We start from the raw sequence: 20,022 nt of genomic DNA, 5'->3' as shown, positions 1-20,022 counted from the left end.
CACTTTTTTGGTCAAACTAGTTTGATAGTGTAGACAGAGCTTAAATTGGTCAAATCGCATTGCGTGTTCAGTGGGAACGAAGCTTAATTGGTATATCGTAACTTTATAAAGTAGTTGAGATGTTTACTTGTGTTGGTGTACATGTGCAGAAAAAATCATAATTTGTGTCGAAACTTTATGGTAGAAAGATAGGTGTCCGTTTATGTGTATTGCTGTTCAACATCTAGGCCTATATTCTTATGTTCCGCATTGAGGGCATTAAGATATTTTTCTCGTTTAAAACTTAACTAATTCCGCATTCGAATAAATGAAGCAGGGAGGTTACAGTCAGTCTGTCAGTCGTGCGTCATTAATTATTAATCTTGGTTTCCACTAGGACGTAACGCAAGGACGTAGATGCAACGCAAGCGAGTTTACCAATCACACACACTATTCGAATAAACCATCGCTTGAGATTAGTACGTCTAATCACTTTGCATAGCGTTACGTCCTTGCGTTACGTCCTTGCGTTACGTCCTAGTGGGAACCAAGCTTAAGTTGTCTTTTTGTTACATTCAATCGAATGCAACCGTCCAGTCTGGAAAGGAATCGATCATACTATGAAATAACAACACATTGCTAAAACCTGTTCTCAGTTAATATATGTATTTAGCTTATTTACAACGAATCATATTTTACAAATATGGAATCATTCACAAATTACATACAAATAATGCCTTATTAATGTTATTTATGTAGGATTATACTAACAAATATAAGTTTAGTCTTTGTAAACATTAATAAGTTTCTAATTACACACTGCTCCAGGTAAGAAATAGGAAATGGAGGGGTAATCTGAAAGATAGTGTTATACCACTTTCTAGCCTAGCCTAGCAAAACTGGAGTTTACACACCCCACGGCGTTAACATCGGCGTTTGTATGGTGTATGTAAACTCGAAAGTTTTGCTAGGCGATCATGTGAAAGGGGTTTTAGACAACGTGGAATGATAATATACAGGTACCTAACAATGTACAAAAATGTACAATTGTGCAATATTATTATCATTATTATTGTTAGAGTCCCCATACATTTTAAGTACATTTAATTTAACACCGCATTTTGCAGCTTGACAGTATATTTTAATTCCTTGGAATACAATGACATATATACTATTTCGTCTATTTAGCAATTAAGAAACAATACAAAAATTACGTACAAAATATTTGCATGGAATGAAAATTAGATATAAGCGACGAAAGAACCAGGAATGTAAGCAACGCAATGGAATGGTGACGTACCGTAATTACGCCAAAGTAACGTCATTTTGTTACGTTAAGCAACGCATTGGAATGGTGACGTACCGTAATTACGTTAGAGTAACGTCATTTTGTTACGTTACGCAACACATTGGAATGGTGACGACGATTACGCCATCGTATCGTTTTTTACGTTTACGCATTTTTCAAACCAGAAACACAAATGTTCTGATATGATTTACGCACACAATATCGGCAGCTAGCTTGGCTAGCTGGTCGGACATCGAATTGTTTTTTCCAAAATAAATCGTCACGGCGAATGACGTGACAGTCACATAAAGCCTATAACCATTCATATATTGAACACATAATTTAGATTCAGTGGGATTTTCGTCTGAAGCTTACGCCAGAATACTGTTAATATTTTATTTTTGTCGAACACAAAGTGGCATACATTGCATAGCCTAAGAGTACAGTTTTGATATAATATATTTAAAATGAGCGCATTTTAAGCACCATGCAATGTTCTGCCGCCCTCAATGATCACAATCATACAGATTGCAGTAAGCAAGTGGGCCTTCTTAAATTAGGCCTGCTAATATTATACCTTATTATATAGCATAGTTATTTTCTAACCATATTTTAACATAGAATTTACTGCACATGAGAAGACTACATCAAGAGTTTGACTTTAAAAGTCCGAAATGGTAACTTTCGCTCAGTATTGGCTCTTCGGTATTTCGTCGTAGTTGGGTGTGGTCTTTGGTATTTTCGTTGGGATTTTCAGCCGCGCCTAGACTTAGACTTCCTCACTCGTCTTGCTTTGGTTTTATTGTAAGGACAATTTTCTTGTCTAGTTACCTTTCGTAGTCTTAAAACTTTTGTGATCTTTCGAACCTGCTTCTTGCAATTCCCTTCGCAGGTTTTTAAAGTCTTCTGTTCTTTGTTAAGAAGATTTCTTAGTTTATCTGCAATATACAACGATAGTGAGGCATTTAATGAATAGGCAAACTGCCATAAAATGTGACATGTTTCGAGAAACTATTCTCATCATCAGAACAGAAACAACGCCAATAGTACTTATATACCAATAGGACAGGTTGTTTATAAACTATATGAAAGTTCGGTTTTCATGATTTATCTAACAACGTATGATCTAGTTTAGTATTATTATTCATATGAACGTACGTTCCACGTACGATCCAAAAAAAGCTGCAGAAATTGGATATGGTCGTCTGTACCAAAGACTAGTGTATACTTCGCATGATTGCAACCAAATTGGTATTAGTAAAAGAGTTTGCAAACAACTTTGGTCTTTTAGCGTACAGTTTGCTAGAGTTTGCAATACTAAACTGTACTAGTATAGACTTCTGCAGTTTTCCGCAGTTTGCCGAAGTTTGTCAACTGGTCTACACTAGCAAACTTTGGAAAGTTTTCTTGACAAACTCGGAATTTGCTTGAGTTTGTCAAGAAACGTTTGTCTGTAGCTTACTAAGCTTTACTTACGATTAGTTGTAGCGCCTTCAATTGTGTATTTATCTGGATGTTTCGTTAAAAGGTCCGCAAACTCTCTCATTGTGATATCGATTATCTGAAAACTCCTGATGGATCCTAAAGGACAAAAGAACTTGATTATCGTATTAACAATAAACCCATCTTCGATATGAAGTTAACCTTTTCGTGAAATTGGTAAAAAATGAAAATGGGTTCTCTAAACACAAGATTTCAATTTCCAAATTGCATGAGATTAATTGATAAGTTAAAATAGTTAAAATAAAGCAAAAATGGAGGGAAAAACACAAAGAGCAATTTTCGTTTTTATGACTACCCTAATACATATAAAAACAAGTATTATAGTGTAAGTAAAAATGATAAATAGAAAATATGTAATCGTCAGATCGGCACTCCAAAAATCCTTTATATCAGTTTATAAAGTTTGTTATACAGTTGGAGTCCTCTTGCAATGTATATTAATTGTGTCTATATCTAATATAATACTGTTGGATAGATTCTTCTTTTAGGAACATAATATACGTTATAATTAATAAAAACTATCAATTTTAAGTAAAGAAAATAATAAAATAAAATAAATGTATCCGAAGAACGTACTATCTGAGTTGAGGTGATACTTAAGATTAGTGAATACGCCTTGTGGCCGTTACCGTAACTTTAAACACATTAAGTTTTCATTTTATTGCTCGTATTGCAATTAGCCCAGCTTGTCGGTTTAAGCAGGGAGATTTTTACGTTGCAGTATTTCCTCTCGGGGCGATCAAACAGTTCTATTGAGTCGCTTTAATTATACTCTTGACTTCTCAGTTCCCTTTACCTTCATTTAAAATCACATGTCTGCTTTTAACAAATTCGCAAAAGTATGCACAGTCGTGGATTCAAACGCGTGACAGACCCACTAGCGACGCAACGTACCGCGCAACGCAACGAAGTATTGACGCAAACTTCTGTAGTGCGTAATCATAAAATCTAAAAATGAGAATCGACGACGCAACAGTGCTGAAAAATCGCGAGTTTGAGTTCAAGCAGGCGGGGAAAACACAATTATTGGAAAGGCATTTTCTTACGTTGCGTCGCTAGTGGGAACCAAGCGTTGGCTATATGCTCTATTAAGCACAAAGGTGACCATTAGGCCTTTAGATATCAACAAATTCTCTACTTAAACATCTATATTCTGGGGTAAAAATTATGTTCCTACCATTATTATTCAAAATCCATTGGTGCAAACCCACTGTCTTCTTGTCTATCCTTTCTATGACGTAACTGACCTCTTGACCTTTTCCCGAACTCCTCTTTTCTTTATCCGGCGTAGTGGAGTACACGACAACATTTTCACGTTGCTGAAGGCACATTGGCGGCTCTGCCTTTATTGACGGTCTGTTAGAAAACGGGACCCTGTTACTATCTACAATAACAAAAAGACATGAATTATTATTAGGGCCTACTGTTAGCATTATAATATACCCGGATTGTAGTATTGTAGTGTGCTATTAATACAAGTTAATGCGCTTAAAATGTTGAAGATAAAATTAGATAATGTAAGCCGTATTCATTGGGTCTGTTTAGTCTTAGTTACTTACCCGGGTCAGGGGCCAATTACCCGGGTAGGTAACTAAGTCTGAACAGGCTAATTGTCTTGTGAATATAAAGTTAGAACTGATGTCCAAGTCCCCTTGCGAATGTCATGTAAAACAAGGCCTATGTTAAACAGATGTTTTTTACTACAGAAATAATTGCCGTTACTAGGAATTCCAGTGACAGCCTTTTCACGAAACATTCAGCAATTAAATAACGATATTTCTAATGCTACTGAACCCAGTGCAACCGGTTCCCAAAAATGACATGATTGATGAATGTAGGCCTACGAAAAGTTGAAATGTCAAAGCGTAATTAATTGAATTCAACGGCTTGAACGTTGAAAGTTGTACTGTTCGGTAATGCTACTAAATGTAATTATAAATAATTCCCCCTAACGGCTAGTCACAAAGGCATTAAAATTCGATTTGCCATTTAACAGGATTGGCATTTAATTGACCTAATTCAGGTTAGCCTTTCAAGGCATTAGGAATATACTTATATTGCCAAACACTATTAAAGCTTGGTTCTCACGAGCGACGCAACGTAACGCCATCTACGCAACGTAAGCAAATGCCCTTCTAATAAGGGTGTTTGCCCCCGCCTGCGTGAAATCAAATCTGCGATATTTGCGGCATTGTTGCGTCGTCGGTTCAATACAGCATTTTACGTCAAAACGTCTCTGCGTTGCGTTACGTTGCGTCGCTAGTGGGAACCACGCTTAAGTCATGTGATTAAACACTATACCTGGGCATGTCGGACAACAGTGTCCTGTGACCGCCACCGGAAAGCTACACGGTAAGTCCTCATTCTTCTTGCAAACCACAGGAGTGCAGTTCATCTCACCGTTCTTAAAAAAAATATATTCATTATATATAGCACAATGATTAAAGCTCTGTCTACACTATCAAACTTTATGTGACAACAAAATGTGATGTGACCATATATGGACATGATGATGTCATATCACTACCACATTTAAGCATATCACTAACAAAATTGTTTTGTCAAATAAAGTTTGATAGTGTGACAAAGCTTAATAATGAGGGTGACTTGGTTCCCCCTAAAACAAGTGTTTAAGTGAAACGCAAGTAGTTTGACCAATCACAAGCCTCTGGATTATCGCTTTTGATTGGTCAGTTCCCTTGCGTTACGTCTACGTCCTGCGCGTTGCACCCTACTGGTAGCCAATCATCAATATAACAACACTGATCAAATGGTTATACGTACACGACATATTGCGCAGTAAATGTTAGATTGCAAAAGGAAGTCCCAGCCAATAAAGCAATAAACTACTATTTTGAAAACTGTAAGCAACAACCACGATCCACACTACCGGTAACTCTATCGAACGACCTGATCACCCTTCATAGACAATCATCAACTGCACTACCCCCTAGGATCAACAGCATAAAAGATATAGAAACGATTCGGAGAATAGCAGAAAACAGACAGGACTGGAGGAAAGCAATCCGAGATATAAGCAAAGCGGCCGAGGCGGGAAAGTCATCAGACTATCTGCCGGCAATAAAGAAGAAGAAGAAATGTTAGATTGGCAACTTACTATACAATGACATACGACGCAGTCCATTACTCCAAATGGATACACATTAGGGTGCCATCTTTGGCCATGTATGTATAAGCCATTATCTGTTTTACAAGCTGGAATACAATTAATTGAAAGATAACAATTATGTGTTAGAAATGGTATAGTAAAGCATGGATTCTTGTATAGCTTCAGAAACACTAACTGTGTAATCATTGTTTTAAGTTGTTTTTTTAATACAAATTACCGTGCGTTCCATTCGTAATTGAAACTAATAGATTGCGATATACAGTAAAACCTCTATTAAGGAGACATCGTAGGGACCCAATAAAGTGTCCCCTTAATATGGGTGCCCACTAAGTACGGTTGACAATAGTATTAACCTAATCAACGTCTAAAGCTCTGTTTACACTATCAAATTAGTTTGACAAAAAAAGTGTGATGTGCCAAAATATGGTAGTGATGTACCCAAATATGGCAGTGATTTGACGTCATCATGTCTATATATGGGCTCATCACATTTTTTTTGGTCACATAAAGTTTGATATTGTAGAGAGCTTAAGGACTCTTTCGTTTCACGAAAATGTTGGTTTCCACTTAGAGGAAGAGTTCTAATGTTAGGCCTATTGATATTTGTTACGGTTATTTTTTTCTAATATTTTTAGGTTGCGTTTAGGCCTCTACATGTAGAGCTCATGTGCTACGTATATAATTGTTGCTAATTATTTTAAAAATAATATTAAATTATTCTTGGTAATTGCTGATTACGTACGTATCACGTAAATGTATCGCGGTTAAGTACGTGCGGACCCGATGAAAGTGTTGTTATAAGTGGACTTAAAAACGAAAGTAGTAATTATTATGTTTGTACTTAATCGGGTTCTAGTTGCTTTTAAACAATTATTTAATGTCATGAACTTATTAAAGTAATCCTTCTTACCACCTGTCAATTTAGTATTCTTAAATCTTAATTTAAAAAAACATATTGTATTTTATCGAATTATTCTCATAAAAGATTACAATGTTAATACAGTAAAAACAACACAACAGTCATTTGGAATATTGTATCGAAAGGTAAATGACGAAATCATTATGGATTGTCAGTTTTTATCATAAACCAGATCCCTGCGGGGACCGGGGTTTCTAGTTGTGATGGACACTAAGGCATAAGGCTGTGTTAATACACCCTTCTTATGATACGCGCTTATTTGTATGAAGTGTGTTTTGTTAGACGAATGCCAGTCTCCCAAACTGAACCGTTCATACATGAATTTTAATGTCGTGTTATGAACAGGTTCCGGCAACACATTTTTTTGATACATTAAAATATAATTATTAAAACCTAATATATGCTATAGTATACAAATAATGAATGTTTATGAGTGTAATGGTACAAATAATGGCATGAGGTGAATGATGAAAGGTTAAATTGTTATGATGAAAACAATTTTTTTTTCGCACGCAATAGATAGAAAAAAAAATTACTATTGAACAACCATTCAATAGTGCGTACTATTCCACGCCATGTGACCCACAATCGTCCAATCAAATGACAGAAATTTATTTAGGTGTTATATAAAATCGTATATTGTATGTGTTTTATTACTCACATCCACCGGATACGTTCATTGGTCGGTCCTTTTCTTCAGTATCTTCTAATATTATTGTTGGACGGGTTTCTAATTCTGAATTTTGTATCTCAGCATTGTGAGCTAGTGATGGTGTACCAGATTGTTGAGTCGAGTCATTATTCCCTCGTTGAGATTCTTCCACTTCTGGAGCAAAAAAAAAAGAGAATATATGATGAAATGAATGTTATTCAGGTGTGTAATAGTAAAGCTTGGTTCCCACTAGTAAAGCAACGTAACGCAACCTACGAAACGTATGCCCTTCCAATAATTGTGTTTGCCCCCGCCTGCGCGATATCAAATATTAATAATCAATATTTGTAAGCTCTGTCTACATTATCAAACTAGTTTGACAAAAAAAAAGTGTGATGTGCATAAATATGGTAGTGGTATGCCAAAATATGGTTGCGATATGATATCATCTTGTCCATATATGGGCACATCACCTTTGTTTTTGTCACATAAAGTTTGATAGTGTAGATAGAGCTTTAGGAATGGCAAGAGACAACGCGGGATGTAATTACGAAATTACGTTTCTTAAAATATCTTCGGACAACACCCAACATTGCCGCAGTCGTGACGTCTCGTCTCGTGTGATTGCTGAACAACCAACTTTTCCTCACATAAAAAAATATAAAGTGTTGACCATTCCGTCGGGTAATCAGTTCTCCGTTAATTATACCGCCATGGTCGGTGGTCACGTGATGAGCATGGTGACTAATTATAGACACCCCCGCGCGATGGGAGTGTATTATTTCGGAACGTTGTTTTTTATCACGCGCACGAAGAGCTTTCTGTCTGCAATATTGCATACATTTAAGTTTTCTTAAATTTAAAATAAATGAAGAGTATATACTTATTTTGTTTCTAATAATAGCGAGAAAATGATACTCAACATGTAGATTTATGACGATAAAAATAGGCGCGTATAGCTTTACTTCATTATTTCTTGTAAATGCGAAGCAAAATTGGAATTTAGCAAGGTACCGTACGTATAAACCTGCATTCTATAAAATGTATGATCAATTAAATTCACATTTACTGTAATGATTTAAGCTTGATTCCCACTAGGACGCAACGCAAGCCAGTTGTCCAATCACAACGCGATGGATCATCGAACTGTCGCTTGCCATTGGTTAACTATCTTGCGTTGCATCATAGTGGAAACAAGCTTTACTGATTTGACTATCAAAAGTGATGGATTATTCGAATTGTCGCTTGTCATTGGTCAACTCGCTTGCGTTTGCGCTGTACGTCCCTGCGTCGCGTCCTAGTGGTGGGAACCATTTAAACCTGTGGAAAAGAACACCAGAGTTTGTATCCTTTTCACATTATTTATTTATGTATTAATTATACTGGGAAGCTACTATTCTCTAACACACAGTGCCCAGTATGTGTGTGTGACAGTGGCTGTGTGTATACAAGTATACCGGGGTAACCCTCTACTCGTTAGAAGGATGTACTAGGTTCTTTAACGTGCTAGATGTGTACACTGGACCTATGGTCTATAGTCGATCCTTATCCAAGAAGACTCGTTCTACCACCAGAATCTTGGAGCGAATGAGAATCGAACCCTTGCTGTAATGTTAACCATATTTGTTACACTCGAATCTGATTTCTTGGTTCCATGATGGATGTTTAAGGGATCCACATTCCATTATCAGTCTACTTCTACTTTAAATGAAATCGTTCTCAGGTGAAACGTTATTGTCTGCAGCCAGACTAATCAATTGAGAATACATAAACGGTAATTTTGAAAGTCTGCTTTAAAACATGACATCCATTTTGACCTGTCATTAATGTGTGAACACGAGATTGAAATGTAAGATGTCAAATAGTGATGAATGTATCTCATGCATATTATGTACAGATATTTGATTGCCTTAAGCGATCTTCTTGAATGTTGTGCACATTCGTAGAAACTCAAATTAAACATCAGACATCAATGATGCATCATCAGAACCATTTTAAAATGTATTCGGATAAGACGAAAAACGAAAAAAAAGCCACCTTAGCTTACAACAACAAATTTTAATTGATTGTGTTTTCTATATACCGGGTAAAGCTTTGTTTCCATCAGAGACGCAACGCAAGTACGTAACGCAACGTAAAGCGTGGTTCCCACTAGCGCCCCGGCCTACGTGAAATCAAATCTGCGATGTTTGCAGCACTGTTGCGTCGTCGGTTCCCACTTGTGATTACGCAATACAGCACTTTGCGTCAAAACGTCGCTGCTTTGCATTACGTTGCGTCCCTAGTGGGAACCGCGCTTAAGTGATTTGACCAATCACAAGCGATGAAATAATCAAACTTTCGCTTCACACGAGCCTGTCGAGTCGAAAAGTGATTCAGCGCACGCGTGGAATCGAAAACAATAGATTTACATTAGGTTCATTTTAAATTTCTCATTACTACAACAAGCAATAAGGTTTATCACAAATGCGCGACGCATTATGGGAAGGGTTTGGGAGCAAACGCACGACGCGTACGTACGTGATTAGTTGTTTGTAGGTACGCGTCGTGACGTTTGCTCCCAAACCCTTCCCATCATGCATTGTGCAATGACGAAATCAAGCTATTTGCGATAAACCTTATAAACTCACCTTTGATTCGGCATATTGGACAACATGTATTTGGCAAGTACAACGGTTGCTTACAAGGTACGGGAATACATCTACGTAGTGCGCATTCAATATGTCCATCCTGCAAAAATAATCAAAATCAAATAATGGTTGGTTCACATGAAACGTTATTTTCAGACGGATTCACAGGCATAGGTTCACTTTGAAACACGTTGATGTTGTCTATGTTGTACAGTCTGAAGACCAGTGTTTGGGTTTGTTAAATTTTGTAATCGAAGAAGCATTCAGATCTGTATAAGTTATAAGTGAAAGTTTGATAATAACTAATAATTACCACGCATGTGCACTGGGTACATTGGTTGGGTCGTACAGTGCTGTATGCTTCTAATGTGAATGATTCGCCCTGACGATATGTACTTTCGCCGTGGCGACACTCCAACTCTTCTGCTGTTTCTATCGACGAATGGCTACTGCCCATCGTTGAATTTTCTTCAGAATCTGTAAATTGGAATATCGTATATTAGCCTACATCACCGCCTAGTCTACACCGACAAATGTGCAAATTCGAGCAAGAAATTGTTCTCAATTCTGCTAGTGTAGACCATGCCAAACTTCGGCAAACTACAGAAAGTATACCATAGCAAACGTAAGTTTGCCAACTCGAGCAAGATTCGAGTTTACAAACAATAATTTGGTAAAGTTTGGTAGACTAGACTGGGTCTATCAAGTCTACGACAGACTGATATTATAATATTATATACTGTATACGTTTTCATTGTGCAATTGGGACCTACCGTTTTAGAGGTGTTTACCACCTATTGCATGGTCCTATCCTTCAATTCACTAATGTGTGTTTTATCTATTTTTTCTGTATGCATTTTATTGAGAAGTTGAATAAATAAAAATAAATATATGTTGGTTCGCACTACATACTTTTGTGACACAGGGTTTTCATGCTAGAGCTGAGTAGTATCTACGATGCTATGCTTTAAGTGGGTGAACATTCTTCAACGTGCACTTGTCTTTTTAACTATCATTAGCCTAAGGTTTTAAGCAACATGCATTGGTGGTGGCGACTACAGTACATTTACAGGGAATAATGCAGATATCGAACACATCGAAATATGCAATGCGTATAGGAAGGATGGGTGTGAGAGGAGTAAGAGGGTGAGGAATCAATGTGATATTCAGCTTGCAAGAGGCAGTCCGTTACCCCACCTGTGCACTGTTTGCAACATTCACCGGCGATACTTTTTACGCGCTCACATGACGTCACATCGGGGCATTGTATACGCTGACAGCTGACGTCATCTTGTTGCAAACACGTGCATAACGTACAGTAATCTAAACCACTTTGTACGAAGTACGGATGCCAACTGGATCCCACAGAATACGTATCCCGACCCATACTACACACTCCTAAAATAAGTGACCATTTATAGAACATAAATTATATTATCATAACTTTGCATACCAATGAATAGGTTTCTTTTATACCAATGCTAATGATATAGGCTCTATAGTACTAGACTGTGTTTCGACTTAATATAGTAACATATATTTTGGCACATATGGTGTTTCATGCGTATAATACTTCAGCTCTTGGGCAAGTACAACCAATGCATTTTGTCACACGTGAGAGAAATAAAATTAGCTAGTCGGACAACTTTTAGTCTGTCAGACGACTCAACTGAAAAATCTTTATAAATAGATCGGTGGTTTATGTTTTTAAGAAACCGATTAAAACGCCGATTCTATCTAGTAATATAGGCCCCTATTACGGATCAAAGATCATTGGATTTTTCTCATGTAAGTTCAATTGACTTTTGATATTTGGGATCAAAATGCGTTTCATTGCAATTCGTTTACTTTTACGTTTCGTAGTTTCACAAACGCGTTTTAGATCTATGGATCAAAATGTGCTTACAATTAAACAATGAAAGGTTTATTTTACTAAAATTTCGAGATAATGAATCGTAGATAAGTAATTGTAAATTTTGATAAATATCTTCCCAGGAGAAACAATGGTGTTTCGTTGGATCAAGAGTGCTTAGCGTTTGATGACGTAAATATGACATTTGTCTATGACGTCATCTAATGGTTACCGAGTACTTCTGCATGATTTCCGTCTATTTCGTGGTTTGAAAGCTCTGTCCACACTATCAAACTTTATATGACAAACAATTGTGATGTGCCCATATAATAGACACGATGACATCATAATGACTACCATATTTGGGCACATCACTTTCGGGAAACTTTTCGTGAAAATGAGCACGAGAATATATATTTATGATGTTTTAACACTATGGCCAATCCATAAAGGGACACTTTATTGGATTCTCTGAAGGTATCTCCTTAAAGCTTGGTTCCCACTAGCGAGGCAACGTAACGCAATCTACGCAACGTAAGAAAATGCCCTTCCAATCATTGTGTTTGCCCCCGCCTGCGTGAAATCAAACCTGTTGTTGTTTGCAGCACTATTTCGTCGTCGGTTCCCACTTGTGATTACGCAATAGTTGGAACCATGCTTTATAGGGGTCATACTGTGAAGTTAGTTCTTCCGGCGGCCGTACCTATAATAGCACACTTAATGCTTACCTTTTGCGTGGTTATGTGACAGTACCTTGCCATTGATGACGATGCATATTAGCAACTGTACGTATGTCGATAAAATATCCATCTTTTGTTAAACACTGAAATAAATGATATTATCGTGATTCGAATAGTTTTTATACGTTTCTAAATATTACAATTGTTTTACTAGTAAAGATGTATTGTCTCCCAAAAACATGAACAATGAGAATTAATTAAATAAGACTTTGAATAGGTTATCTTTTAGTTTCAAAAAAGTTAATCACTTTCGTAGAAAAAAAAAATGTTTTCATTAATGGGTAAATTCAACCAAAAACCCATTAACTGCCAACCAAATTGACTATTTTTTGCTTTAAATTACAGTGGTTTTTTCAGGTAAATATTTTTTTGTTGATCCAATTTTTTATCAAAGTGAATAACTATTATGTGACATTAAAATGGCATATTCAACAAAATAATTTTTTCAGGGAGACAATATATCTTTAATATTAACATTAATATAAAAATTGCAGGCCTACTGACCTACTGACCGACTGACTGATGATTGTTTGATTGGCACGGACATTAACTGCACTGATGGTATGGGAACCAATATTGACATATCGATTGCCTAACTTTACTATGAAAGTGACCGAACGATGGACTTACAGCCCGACTGGTCACTTGGCCGATCGAATTCATTATCATTAATCACTGTCGTCTATCGCGTCTCGATCTCACAACAAATTAATGAATATTCATTAATCCATTTAACGGTTCACTGGTTTTGGTAGCGCGTGCCCAGATTGTTAAATTGTCTTGTCGCTACGTAAAGCTATTAAAGCAGCCACGAGCTATGTCTACAACGATACTGCATATGATTTATTAAGTGTGAAAGATTGATTCATTTTGACATCTTTTGTCAAAATATAAAAAATGAGCAAAAAAGAAGGCGTTAAGTTTCACGTGGCACGTCACAAGCGGTTGTCGCTTGTAGTAACGCGTCAGGTTACCATGGTACTCGCACGAAAAGAAAACCACTGAGAGACGGATACGTCGCTCGGAATGTTGACCAATATTTTTGACGTCATAAACTGATATAATTCAGTAGAAATGAAAGATTCCCTTACCAAAATGTATGTTTTTCATCTACGAATTAATTTTTTATAATGAAACTGACACGGATATGAAGGGCGTGAGAGCACATACATGTGTAATAATTAGTGTATGGAAATGTGACGAAGTGCGCGTTCCATTTCAAACATTATGATTGGATAAAAGTCCTAAGAAGAAAGACTGTATCACCAATATCAAAATAATTGATTTGGTTCTTCTAATTACTGTTTCGATGTGACCAGTAATAATTTTCCCAGTATCATAGGCAAATTCTGTAATACAGTGTCATATATATCACATGTTACGCTGTAAGCCTAGACTAACTATAACTTTATCATACACATCATAATGTGACACCACCGTATTACAGAAATGTTACTTGATAGATATGCCATCTCTGGATAATGGGGTGCAACTTTCAGCAGTTACTATCACTTTTAAATGACATCTTTCGTTTCTCGATACAAGTGGAATTTTGGAATTTCGCTTATATTTTGATGTTTCCTACTCTTGACTACGGGGCGCCGTAATCCTTAAAAGGCACCTTTTGGATTTCTACTGACACGCACGCGCGGCGTATTTTTATTTTGTCACGCAACTTATATGACAGAGAACACATCGAGACATTTAGTTAAATCATAGATTGTAGTCCATGGGGACGAGATTTTTACCCTGGCGGCTGAAAGTTAATTACATTTTAACCAGAATATGTAAAAGCGGTCAATATGACATGTAATTTGCATTTCACATTTTGGAGTAAACACGCATGCGTGAAATAATTAAGTAACTTAAGCTTGGTTCCCACTAGGACGCAACGCAACGACGTAGGTGCAACGCAAGCAAGTTGACCAATGACAAGCGACAGGTTGAATAATTCATCGCTTGTGATTGGTCAAATCCCCTGCGTTGCGTTACGTCGCTAGTGGGAAACACGCATTACTTAAAGGCGACTAATTTTGTCGATAAACCTACTAAAAAATTCGGCAAAAGTTTTTATAATTAAATTTTAACATAAACTTAAACGAGAATATAAATATCACTCATACTTTTATACTTACTATCTAGTACGCATGCGTTAAATACGGTACTCGGTTACACAGTCAACAGGTTATTCTGAATTAAAGGGACAGTGGCGTTTTTGATACCGGTTTTCTATATAAATTGTGTTAAATAACATAACAACTATGTAATATCAGCAATTAATTAGCACACATACGTGGAAAATACCACTTAACTTAAAGGGACAGTGACGTTTATATTTGACATGTTTGACAGAAGCCTCTATATAAGTATATATAGTAAAAATAAAATGCTTTAATTTTATTAACCAGTGTCAGCAATTAATTAGCACACATACGTGGAAAAGACCACACTTAACTTAATGAGACAGTGACGTTTATATTTGACATGCTTGACAGAAACTACTATATAAGTATAGTAAAACAAATAAATGCTTTAATTTTATTAACCAGTGTCACTGTGGCTTGTCGATCAAACGTTTAAAGAAAACTGTTTATGCTTTGTTGTAGTAGTAGTAGTAGTAGTAGTAGTTAATGGTTAGAGCGCCAAATAGTATAGGAATTTAAAAGTTGGACAATTGTTATGCATTAGACGGCAAGAGCAGTCGCCAAATTATAGGCTGCATTACCAATTGCTTAAAAAAAAGGCGCAAGCAAGTCTAGGTGAACTCTAGCCTAGCCAAAACGGACACCGCATGAGGCGTTAGACAGTATTGTTATGATGTACTATCCTCGTTTAATTAAATCACGCATGTAATCACAGTATCATTATCGGCGTGGCTTTTGTAATGTAGCCACTTCATCTTAAGTGTTTGTTATCAACGCGTCGCCTGTACACAATGCGTCCAGTGCTGTTTACAAGCGTTTTGTATAATGCTGTCTGCGTTATGTCCGTTGACAGTCTGACGACGGCAACATCATGTATTTTATGTGTAAACTGACTTTGGGGTTTGGTCAACCGGCTTAGATACAGTGATTAAGTTCACTTAGATTGGACAGTTTTTTGTGTTCTGTATATTCTGAAATACACCGAATAGATAATGAAATGAAATAGGTTCTTTCCAAGCAGAGCTGCAGAAACAACGGGTAAATTCTAAAGCTCTCTCTACACTATCAAACTAGTTTGACAAAAAAATGTGATGTGGCCAAACATGGTAGTGATATGATATCATCGTGTCCATATATGGGCACATCACATTTTCACATAAAGTTTGATAGTGTAAACAGAGCTTAGGAAATTTGGCATCGATGTATTTTTAGTGAATGTTAAACAATATCTTCACAGAGGGTTTAACGACCATTTCTGGTTAAATTGAGATATTTGTGAGGAGTGAAAAATAATTGTACTCCCAAAAATGAATCGTCTACCTGCAAAATCTGTATGCATTCATTTGGATTTTGAAATTGTATATTTCATGTCATTACTGTATAAATATGATAGAAATGTAAAATTAATAGAAATTGTACTTTTGTTGTTTTCAGATGCCGGATATTTATACATTTTAAATTTGCTTATCAGTTTTTTATTTAAAATGAAAATACAACTTTACTACTTTGACTAAAAATAAAAACAGTATAGTTACGTAAAATATAAATTGTTAAATATAGTTCCTCCCAATCTTTTAATTTTAATTACTTAAAATATTCATTAACCTAAAAAAAATGTTATTTTCCACTATTTCTAAGGAAAATATCCTCATTAAAAAATTGATAAAAGCAAAAGTTTGAGTTGTGATGTAAAATTATGATGGATAGATAGGCACTAATGTTATTTTAATTAATCTAAAAAACACAATTATTTTAGTAACAAGAGAGTTTAAATTGGCTCTCATGTTTTACAATCCATTCGATCCGATCTTTATTAATTGTTTTGTCAAAATCACAATACATTTTTTTTAAATTGCAAAACTAAACAGAAACATAAGACGATAGGAATCCGAATTGGATAAGAACTTTGATTCCTACATAGTAGCCTAACACTATCACTCTTATTAGACAACAAGAACAAAAAGTTAATTAAATTAAATGTAACTGTAAAAATATGTATAATAAATGTCCTAGGCAATGCTCCTATAAGGAAAGAAAGTTACTGTTATTTATAAATGAAATACACCGTGTACTTACATTGTGTTATATCTGATCCTCCTCGATATAAAAATCCAGAGACAATTCGTTGTACACCACCAAGCGGTCGGTCGTCTAGTGACTGTGTCGTCGCTCAACCAACCGTCGCCTTTTATATCAAACCCACTAGACACGCCCACTATGTTGTAACGTATTTAATTGATTACTCTAAAAATAATTAATATCAGTGAACGATTTGAATTTAAATTGATAATTAGTTAGATAGTTTTAGGTTGGTAGGTATGGTGAGAAAACGGTGAGAAAAGGCGTTTTATTATCAGATATCAGTAATCGTAAAGTAATAATAAAAAGTCGTATAGTTGGAGTTAGTTTAATATGCATTACGGTACAGTTCGAACAGGTAAGATAAAGCGCGTAGCAGAGATTAATACTAATGTAATAATTGTTCGTATGTGTTCCCTGGTTCAATTGGTTAAAAACTGATATCTCTACCGAAACGCCGAGAGTCTTTTATGAACAAACCAAATCATTCAGATTGTTCAAAACTCTTAAATCGCTTGCGGAATGAAATGAGGAACTGTGATACAATTTTAAGTTTCAAGTCACACCTCAAAACTTTTTTGATAGATTAAACATAAGAATAAAATAAATATCTTATTAACAAACTATTTTCAGAACTCATTGTATATGGTAATAATATATTTGTTTTCCACACTTGTATAATTTGAAGTTTAAATATGGCGTTTACCTTTTTCCTTATTAAACTAATTCTACTATATTGTTTTGTGAGGGGTCTGATTGAGACAAGTTTATTACTTTTAAACCAGATCCTAACCAAAAAAAGAGGAACAGTTTCTGTTAAAATATATGTTAAATAAAATATGTACTATTTTTTGGTTGAATAAATATTTCGAAACGATAATGTGATAAAGTGACATAACGTATTGGCATAGGAATGTTGATTACGTATGTTGTGTACTCCAGATCATTAAACTATCGTCAACAAATCTTGTGGTACTTGGCGAAGCATCAGTTACATAAACCCTTCAATATGACTATAAAATCAGAAACTTTGAGATGTGGGCAGACGATAGGAAGAATGTAAACCACTTGATTTGGCGCGCCGATCAAAGACGGGCTTTAATAGTTTCTCATTCTAGTCTGTCGCGTATACAATGTGAATGCCTATTTTAATTATTCGATTAATCCTAGGCCTTTCTCAGTGACTGGATTTTGGATTCATCCCTGCTGGGTTGACCGTGGCTCGACTGGTTCGTCAGGCGCCCGTTTATTGGACTCTGCCAACTACAATCACTCACATCCATTCTATACAAAAGTTAATGCGTATGTGATTAACGTCAAATGCAATAGTGGCAGATATAGGATTTTTTAGGCGGGGCGGAGGAAGGTGCGGGGGTGCCGGCAGGGCCTAAAAAGAGTAAAACAAAGTGCTGGACTAACTTCACCGAATGCCATATCGTGTGCACTTTTATTGACAACATTTAGGGTGGCCCGAGGTATGTACTAATTAGATATTTTGTGAGCTAGGCTCGGCGTCTTTAATACCTTTCATTTTACGTTAAAATCTGACATGGCACGCTGTATTTTTAGACTAAAATGATAAAATAAAACACATCACCAGCAGCCCTCTCTTTCGCTAAGTAATTAGGTTAGACGATTACAAAGTTAGCTATAAGACTTTATGGCACAGAATTCACGTTTAAGAAAAACGTAGCCTACAGCTAGATATCGTAGTTACAAATCCTATTTAAAATACTGACATATTGCGAATGCTAAATACTAAGTTAAATCAGTCGGAGGTCGCAAAAAGGTGACACTGCTCATGAAATCGACCGTGTAAATGACAACATAGAAAATACATATAAAACGCTACCGTAATTATCTCAGGTATTTTATACTCATAGAACGGAATTTACTTCGCGATGCGTCCCTTTTTTCCGAACTACAATACACCCGATTCTGTAGCTGTCAGTAGATAGAGTCTAACTGATTATTGCAAGTCATATAGATACTATATCTACTGCACAATCGGGTGTACCATACTGTGTGAAGGCCTGTCCGCATAATGACAATGTCCTGCGCACGACAAAAGTTATGTAGAATATTTATTGATAAAAGTAACCGTTATCACAAAAAAATAGATAAAAAGTGTGAATCCGTTGTGAAACAGAGTGAGAAATAATATTTACAGTAGTTGAGAAAGCCTGTGTCTGAACAAAACTGAGGTAAATAGTGGGTGGGGGGCAGGGGGAGGGGTTAATGGGGGTCAATGATGATAGTGGTAAAATCATCTTTTGAAAATGAAACATGCATTGTGACAGAGTTTCTGTGTGTGAAATGTTCAAATTTCAGGTAACGTGACTATAGGACAATAGTGGTACAATAAGTGCCCGGGGCATTATAATATTGATTAACGTTTTAATATTAACAATTTTACAAACGGTATTCTTGGAATGGCCACAGTCAACTATAATAACCTATTGATTATGAGCTTTAGTCCTATATTCCAAAATGATTCTTCGAAATTCAATTTCAAAAATCGTCCTCTTAAATATTGATATCGAATTTGTTGCGCAACACTATAAAGTTTAAACCATTTCTTAGATAAAAAGATAATTGTGATCAGATAAACTTTGAACTTTGCAATGAAATATTATAAAAGTGGCATCAGTAATCTTTTGAAAAACAGTAATGTATTAAATAAGAAATTAAGATTAAAGCAAATTACTAAAATAGTTTTTTAGGGTGTAAATCAGTAGCCAGTTAAACGGGAAAAAGGTTGCGGTATAAAACATCGTGTTAGGCCTCAGATTTGAACTTTGTGTCTCTAATATCAACTTGCATCAGCCTAACGCAGTTGATCTATTTTATCCCAACTTGTTCCCTCAATTTTTATCATAATGTTGTCGTAAATCTCCGTAAAGTGTTCGCTAAGTGTACGGCTATATCCACTTAAAGCGCTTCAGTCCTAAACCTAGCATGTAGTATGTTAATAATACTTAATCAACGTATCCTGCCATCAGTTCTCGTCTTAAATCCATTAAGACCGGAAATTATGGCTCATCTCTCAATCACTTTAATTCTTACATTTTATAAGCTCTTTCTCTGCGTTTTTTTGTTCATTTGG

General features: G+C 35.9%; 2 protein-coding genes across 2 annotated transcripts in view; both read right to left on the bottom strand.

The window, feature by feature from the left end:
- Positions 1-20,022, bottom strand: part of LOC144842895 (large ribosomal subunit protein uL2) — a 174,235-nt gene that overhangs the window by 129,948 nt on the left and 24,265 nt on the right. The gene's annotated exons all lie outside the window — the stretch shown is intronic.
- Positions 658-16,967, bottom strand: LOC144842319 (chordin-like protein 1). Its single transcript, XM_078698757.1, has 11 exons — positions 16,914-16,967; positions 12,682-12,776; positions 11,299-11,499; positions 10,415-10,578; positions 10,102-10,201; positions 7,481-7,645; positions 5,889-5,986; positions 5,072-5,174; positions 3,948-4,154; positions 2,744-2,848; positions 658-2,205 (listed from the first exon to the last, which is right to left on the bottom strand). The coding sequence occupies exons 2-11, from the start codon at positions 12,761-12,763 to the stop codon at positions 2,021-2,023; spliced, it is 1,410 nt and encodes a 469-aa protein (XP_078554883.1). The 5' UTR covers positions 12,764-12,776; positions 16,914-16,967; the 3' UTR covers positions 658-2,020.

This window comes from Antedon bifida, chromosome 5 (genome assembly GCF_963402885.1).
Source record: "Antedon bifida chromosome 5, ecAntBifi1.1, whole genome shotgun sequence".
NCBI classification, from domain to species: domain Eukaryota; kingdom Metazoa; phylum Echinodermata; class Crinoidea; order Comatulida; family Antedonidae; genus Antedon; species Antedon bifida.
This window is presented reverse-complemented; position numbering and strand designations above follow the sequence as displayed.

Bases quoted from the DNA above. Each gene is read 5' to 3' on its own strand.
- LOC144842319 (XM_078698757.1), bottom strand. From the start codon at position 12,763: ATGGATATTTTATCGACATACGTACAGTTGCTAATATGCATCGTCATC. The intron at 11,500-12,681 runs GTAAGCATTAAG...CACTTATTTTAG, and splicing joins GTCACATAACCACGCAAAAG to GAGTGTGTAGTATGGGTCGG. The intron at 5,987-7,480 runs GTGAGTAATAAA...ATTGTATTCCAG, and splicing joins AATGAACGTATCCGGTGGAT to CTTGTAAAACAGATAATGGC.